The sequence below is a fragment of the Hemibagrus wyckioides genome, linkage group LG24, assembly GCF_019097595.1.
Source record: "Hemibagrus wyckioides isolate EC202008001 linkage group LG24, SWU_Hwy_1.0, whole genome shotgun sequence".
Classification (NCBI taxonomy): Eukaryota; Metazoa; Chordata; class Actinopteri; order Siluriformes; family Bagridae; genus Hemibagrus; species Hemibagrus wyckioides.
The window spans coordinates 18,702,163-18,709,955 of NC_080733.1; the positions used below are offsets into that span (position 1 = coordinate 18,702,163).

The following is a 7,793-nucleotide window of genomic DNA, read 5'->3' on the forward strand; positions in this document are numbered from 1 at the left end:
GTGCCGACGTCACGATTACATCACAGCGCTAGCTGGAGGCAAAACAGGGTCAACTGGAGGCGGCCAATGCAAACCAGTACAGAGTCGGCTACACAAGGAATGACAAATGTCATGTTGTTGTGTTGTTGGGTGACAGAATGGATGGAGTACAGGTTCCAATTTGAAGTTTTAACGCATACCTGCTGCCACTGCTGGACAAAAAAACCCACGATAGCTGTGGTCAAATGCAATAAAACGGAACAGAAAGAATCATCAAAAATGCTCGCACTTGCAGCGCATCAGATATTAGATAAGGTTAAAAAAACTATTGTTTGTCGTTGGTGTGGTTATGGTTTGGTTTTGTATCTAAATATTTCTTACGTCCACCTCATCAGAAACTGGGGAACAAGTTAAATGATTTCTCATGTGCCGCCAACTTTTTAGCATGGTAACTGGTAGCTAACGACCGGAGACTAAACAAAGGACGCTGTTTGTGTCATCTCCCTTTCTGTAGTTGCCAGAAGCGCTTGTAGTATCGTCCATCCATCGAGTGAGCGTGTACGGGTCGGACAATCCGGTTCCGTCCGTTAAAATAAATTTTTTCAATAACATTTGCGGTCCTGGACAGTGAGTGACCTAACATACTCAGATCAATTTTGATAGATAGATTTTTGACCTGTCATTGTTTAGAAAAAAAACTACTGCTTATAAAGCGGTCAAGGAAATCTTTCTGTCTCCACCTAAGCTCCGCCCACAAAAAACAGTCGCAACCGAAGAATAGGTCTAGTAAACAAACTAAACTCCTTCAAAATGATGAGCTATGAAACATCTGGAATATTAGAAAATCTGAATTATCACCAGAATTCTTTTTTTTCTGGTACAGAATTTTGCGTGTTTGTTGTGATCTCTCTTTTAAAGGTTTTCTTCTCTGCCATGTGTGAGCTTTACCTGTAACACTTTTCCCTCAGGACTCTCCTCAAACTGCAGCTGCTGCTGGTACAGAGGGTCCAGCGTTTTTCTGGCCAGCCGCGTCTTCTTCTTGTTTATACACTTCCCGTTGTCCAGTAAGTAGACTTTAACGTACGGTGCTACAAGAACAGGAAAGAATAGAGAACTCTATCAGCTATCTGTGTGTAATGATGAGCGTTTTATCTCTTCACCTGCACTGTAAAGTTCATGTTTCTACATCACACTTAATCCCACTGTGTTCTCAACCACATCACTGACGCACTGGGCGTGGCCTGAGAGGCTTTATCACTAAAGAAGCGAACAGAGGACAGTGGTGTGTTGTGTTTTGTGTGTTGCATTGTTTGTTGTGTATTGTGTTGTTTAGTGTGTTGTGGTGTGGTGTGTTGTGTTGCATTGTTTTTGTGTGTTATGTTGTGTGTTGTATTGTGTGTTGTGTTGTTTTGTGTGTTGTGTTGTGTGTTGTGTGTTGTGTTGTATTGTGTGTTGTGTCATTACCTGGTGTCTGTTTGTTGCCCGGTTTCCCCACCAGTCCTCTAGCACGGATCACCTCGACGTCCAGTCGCTCTTTCCTGTGCACCATCCCGATCTGGATATCACCTGAACGAGATAAAAATAGCCGAGGTCATCAGATACAGATTTAAACCTCATCTTCTTCATAAACAAGACTTTATCAGGCTTCATCAGCACAGGGATAACTCAGATTCATAACAAGCCTTTAACAATAATAATAATACAATAAACAAAACAATAATAATCCTTCAGAGATGAGATGAAGAAGAACAGAAGCTGCACATAAGTGGTTTAATTGAAGACTAACACAGAGTTCATCAGTTTAAAAAATTTTAATCTAAAACATTAAAATCTAATTTATTGGAATTTGAATAAAATAGTTTTAATGCTTGAGGTTTACTGAGTAAACTGTTCAGTCATTTTTTTTTCGTTTTCCTCGAATATACTTTCAGCGTGAGATTAAGCCAATTAACCACAACATTTTTTTTTAAGTAAGCGAGGTTGCTCATATTCAGCTAAAGGTGACAAATAACTGAATGTGACCCCAATTTAATAAATATATTTAATAAATCTAAATAAATTTAATACGATTTGCAAACATTATTATTATTATTATTATCTTGATAGAACTATAGGTAGTGTACTTGTGTTATATTTATTATACTTATTTTCCACAAGAGAAGTGAAATACAGTGTGTAAAAAAATAAAATAAAATAAAAACAATAAAAATAATTAAAGAACATTTAAAAAATAAAATAAAAAAAATTTAATTAAAAAAATTACAAATTAAAACAAATAAAAAATAAAATAAAATCAGGCTAATTCTAATAAGATTTGTGAAAAGATGTGATTTTTTTTAAACAGATTTTACTGAGCAGATTCTCCGCCTCTTCCGAATTAAAGTTTAATTAGTTTTAAAATTATATTGAAAAAAACAACAACAATAAATCCGTCATTTTGATGAAACTATTAAATATCTGTATCGGCTTCATCAGAGCAGTGTATGAACTGTGTCTGTTTCCAGTCATCAGGAAATGATTAAGCAACAGCAAACTCAGATTTTAACAAAATATCTGAAGAGACTCGCAACGAACACACAACCATGAAGTGGCATCACTCACCCATTGGGGGCGTGGCCAGGGTCTGTCTCCCGGCAAGTTGGGCGGGGCCGAGACCATCCAAGAACTCTGTGAACTGACTGTCCGTTGAAATTTTGACTCCAGGGAAAATAAGACTGCGGGCAAATCAGAGGGACTGTAAGTATAAGTAGTGTAAGGAGCAGAAGTGTGTGTGTGTGTGTGTGTGTGTGTACGCATTAATGGCGTTTATCTGTGCAGAAAAGCTGATTAATACACATCCTGTCCATTTGATCCAACAATCTGGTACAACTGATATGAGCTAAAGATAAATGAATGACATCGTTCAATTAATTAAAAATAATCGATTATGATCAATAAAAGTGATTAACTGTTTTTTTGCGTACTTTCCCGGTTTGGGCTTCTCTCCTTCCTCTGCCGTCTCTCTGCTCGGCTGTCGTGTCATCCTGCTCTTCATCTCGATAGCTAAACCCGTCTCTACACTCCTCTGAATGGCCAGACGCACCGGCTTCTTCTTCTTTCCCTCCTCTGTGAGAGAGAGACAGAGAGAGAGGGGAAAGGAAACACTGAGTCTGGGATTTACATCACATTTCTGGGATTTTGCAGATGCCCTTATCCTGAGCGACTTACAATTTATCTCATTTTCTACAACTGAACAATTGAGGGGTTAAGGGCCTTGCTCAGGGGCCCAGCAGTGGCAGCCTGGTGGATCTGGGATTCAACCTACCAATCAGTTGTCCAACATCTCCATCACTAAGCTACCACATCAGTATTCACCCCGAGGTGCAGCAGGGTATCATGAAAATATAAACCCTCGTGCTGATATCTGAACTTTCATCAACGTAAACTGAGCTCATGTGTAAGATAGTGAACCTGAATCTGACACTAGTTACTGTATTGCAAAAACATGTGTAAAGAGCAGCCTGTGTGTGGGTGTGGGTGTGGGTGTGGGTGTGGGTGTCTGTCTCTATCAAGAATACACGCTCAAACATAAACGTTAAACTGATTCAGTGTTTTTTACCCTTAAACACGGTTTTCAATAATAATAATAATAATAATAATAATAAACTAATGGGTCATGTGGTTCACTCAGCTAATGCTTGCAGTAAATACAGACAAATTTGTAGGATTATTAAGTGAGGTTTTTCTAAAGAAACAGAGTCACATTTAAAATCTAAGCAACAATAAAGAATTGTAAAAAAAATCTAAAAATAAAATGTAAAAATAAAAATACAGTGTGATATTTAAATAAAGTGAGAGTTTACATTTCTTATAAAAATATACATTTATTCTAAACACAATTATTTAGTTCTAGGAGACAGACAGAGAGAAGAAGAGTAAACAGAGTGCAGATTATTCACCGATAAATCATTCTCTCCTCTTCTTTTTTTTCTGAGTATCTGTAGCCTTCAGCTCTGATTCACTCACACACACACTCACACACACACTCACACACACACACTCACACACACAATAAATAAATACAAATACTTCTGTTTAATGTTTCATCTTATTTTATCTTTATATTATTTTAATTGCTTGTATTTTTTTTTGTGAATTTATAATATTTGATTTTGTTTATTATCCATCTAAGTGTTTGCTCCTTGTTTAATTTCGTACTTATTTTATTTTCACTATTCGTTTTATCTTATGGCATTTTTTACCATTTAATTTTTAAAAAAATGTTATTTAATTTATTATTATTATTATTATTATTATTATTATTATTATTATCAGCATTATTATTATTATTATTATTATTATTATTATCAGCATTATTATTATTATTATCAGTATTATTATTATCATTGCACACACACACACACACACACACACATTGTGTGACCAGGACGTGGTTGTAGACAGTAAACCCGTTCCTACCTGCTCGGTTCCCATTAAACCAGTTCATGCAGGTGAAGTAAACAGCGAGAGCCTGAAAAGAAACCGAGAGACTAATCTTTCTCTGCACAGTGTCCTGCCCCAGCCTGCCCATCCTGATACCCCACTTACACACACACACTCACACACACACACACACTCACACACACACTCATACACACATATACACATACACACGAAGATCCAGCACCTGTCCTGTCTCCTCTGAGGATGTGAGAGTCAGAGGGTGTATGTGTGTTGTGATTAGTTATTTTGTATTGTACAGAGTGAAGAGGTGGGAGGAGACAATTCTTCAGCCAATTAGTAGCTGAGAATTTTTTATTGAAAAACTGAGCTCTCTCTCACACACACACACTCTCCCTGTCTCTCTCTCTCTCTCTCTCTCTCTCTCACACACACACACACACTCTCCCTGTCTCTCTCTCTCTCTCTCTCTCTCTCTCACACACACACACACACACACTCTCCCTGTCTCTCTCTCTCTCTCTCTCTCTCACACACACACACACAAAGATGATAGATAGATCTTTTCCACAGAAGCGATCATTTGAACACACACAAATACACTTTTATGTTTATTCCAAAGCAAGAGAAAGTCCACAGAAGAGCAACACAATCTCAGACAGTGGTGAGTGAAGCTCCTCCAACATCATGTCTGTGTTTATTCAGACCTTCACTGGTAAACAGATGAACCTCCACCACAGAGCCAGAAACACTGAAATCACGACTACTGGTGATGGCAGTTCCTCAACCTCACCTACCTCACCTACTTCACCAACCAAGCCTACCTGACCTACGTCACCAACCCAGCCTACCCCACCTACCTGACCTACGTCACCTACCCAGCCTACCCCACCTACCTGACCTACGTCACCAACCCAGCCTACCCCACCTACCTGACCTACGTCACCTACCCAGCCTACCCCACCTACCTGACCTACGTCACCTACCCAGCCTACCCCACCTACCTGACCTACGTCACCTACCCAGCCTACCCCACCTACCTGACCTACGTCACCTACCCAGCCTACCCCACCTACCTGACCTACGTCACCAACCCAGCCTACCCCACCTACCTGACCTACGTCACCAACCCAGCCTACCCCACCTACCTGACCTACGTCACCTACCCAGCCTACCCCACCTACCTGACCTACGTCACCTACCCAGCCTACCCCACCTACCTGACCTACGTCACCAACCCAGCCTACCCCACCTACCTGACCTACGTCACCTACCCAGCCTACCCCACCTACCTGACCTACGTCACCTACCCAGCCTACCCCACCTACCTGACCTACGTCACCTACCCAGCCTACCCCACCTACCTGACCTACGTCACCTACCCAGCCTACCCCACCTACCTGACCTACGTCACCTACCCAGCCTACCCCACCTACCTGACCTACGTCACCAACCCAGCCTACCCCACCTACCTGACCTACGTCACCTACCCAGCCTACCCCACCTACCTGACCTACGTCACCTACCCAGCCTACCCCACCTACCTGACCTACGTCACCAACCCAGCCTACCCCACCTACCTGACCTACGTCACCTACCCAGCCTACCCCACCTACCTGACCTACGTCACCTACCCAGCCTACCCCACCTACCTGACCTACGTCACCGACCAAGCCTACCCCACCTACCTGACCTACGTCACCTACCAAGCCTACCAAACCTACCCCACTTACCTCACCTATCACCTACTTCACCTACCAAAACTTCCTCGCCTATGTCACCTACATCACCAACCAAACCTATCCAACAAACCAAACCTACCTAGCCTTCCAAACCTTCCCCAGCTACCTCACCTATGTCAGCTTCCTCACCTACCAAACCTACCCCACCTACCTCGCCTGTCACCTACCTCACCTACATCACCTACCAAACCTATCCCACCTACCAAACCAAAACTTCCTCACCCACCTACCTCGCCTGTCACCTACATCACCTACCAAACCTACCCCACCTATGCCACATACCTCACCTACCTCATGAATGTCAACTTCTTCACCTACCCCACCTACCTCGCCTATCACCTACCTCACCTACCAAACCTACCTCACATACCTCAACTACCTACACATGAGCAGCCTGATTTAATACACCTGCACCCTGACCAGCAACTATAAACACACACTACACAACACACTCTCGCCAGACTACCAAACCTACCCCACCTACCTCACCTATTATCTACCTCACCTACTTTATCTGTCACCTACCTCACCTACCAAATCTATCCCACCTACCTCACCTACCAAATCTACCCCACCTACCTCACCTACCATCACCTACCTTACCTATGTCACCTACCTCAACTACCTTACCTACCAAACCTACCTGACCTACATCACCAACCTCAGCTACCTCAGCTATGACTACTGCCTCACCTACCTACACACGAGCAGCCTGATTTAATTCACCTGCTCCGTGACCAGCGACTAGCTACACACATGCTACACACATGCTACACACATGCCTACACACTAAACACTCGCTACACACTCTCTTCACACATGCTTCACACTTTGTACATATCTGCTACACACACTCGCTACACATGCTCTACATACACACTACACACACTCTACATATATGCTACACAATCTCTACACACACATTACACACTCGCTACACAGTGTCACTTGTTGCACACTCGCTACATATTCATTACACACTCATATTTCTTAGATCAGATTTGTGTTACTGTGTTGAACTTTTCTGGAGCTATTTAAAGCCTGTGTCTTTGTGTGACTGCAGTCTTTATAGTGTGTTTATGAGAAGGAGAGCACACAAGGTCAAACACAAGGCTACACTATCACTGAGTCACCAGTACAGCAGAGGAGAAAAGGTCTGTTTAGGAAAAGATGGAGTTATTTCAGTGGCTTGTTGTTTAGATACCAGGAAGAGCTGGAGGAAACATCACACTTTCCTCTGGATGAACTTTGTTCTTTCACAGAGAGAAAGAGAGAGAGAGAGAGAAAGAAAGAAAGAAAGAAAGAAAGAAAGAAAGAAAGAAAGAAAGAAAGAAAGAAAAAAGAGAGAGAAAGAGAGAGAGAGAGAGAAAGAAAAAGAGAGAGAGGGAGAGAGAGACAGAGAGAGAAAGAAAAAGAGAGAGAGGGAGAGAGAGAGAGAAAGAAAGAAAGAAAGAAAGAAAGAAAGAAAGAAAGAAAGAAAGAAAGAAAGAAAAAGAAAGAAAGAAAGAAAAAAGAGAGAGAGAGACATGGACAAAGACCCAGAGAGAAAGACAGAGAGAGAGACACACAGATCAACTTTCTCTCTTTCACCTACATACCCAGAGAGTTTCTGGTGGAATTCCACGTGTGTTG

At 41.8% G+C, this 7,793-nt stretch overlaps 1 protein-coding gene across 4 annotated transcripts in view; it reads right to left on the reverse strand.

Moving 5' to 3' along the window:
- The window catches only part of rims2b (regulating synaptic membrane exocytosis 2b), a 103,795-nt gene that overhangs the window by 1,596 nt on the left and 94,406 nt on the right, over window positions 1-7,793 (reverse strand). For all 4 annotated transcript variants that reach the window (XM_058377159.1, XM_058377162.1, XM_058377160.1 and 1 more), the window contains 4 exons: window positions 2,943-3,084; window positions 2,581-2,693; window positions 1,444-1,545; window positions 928-1,067 (listed from right to left, as the gene is read on the reverse strand). In XM_058377159.1, the coding sequence (XP_058233142.1) occupies window positions 928-1,067; window positions 1,444-1,545; window positions 2,581-2,693; window positions 2,943-3,084 (497 nt within the window). The remainder of the gene's footprint in view (window positions 1-927; window positions 1,068-1,443; window positions 1,546-2,580; window positions 2,694-2,942; window positions 3,085-7,793) is intronic.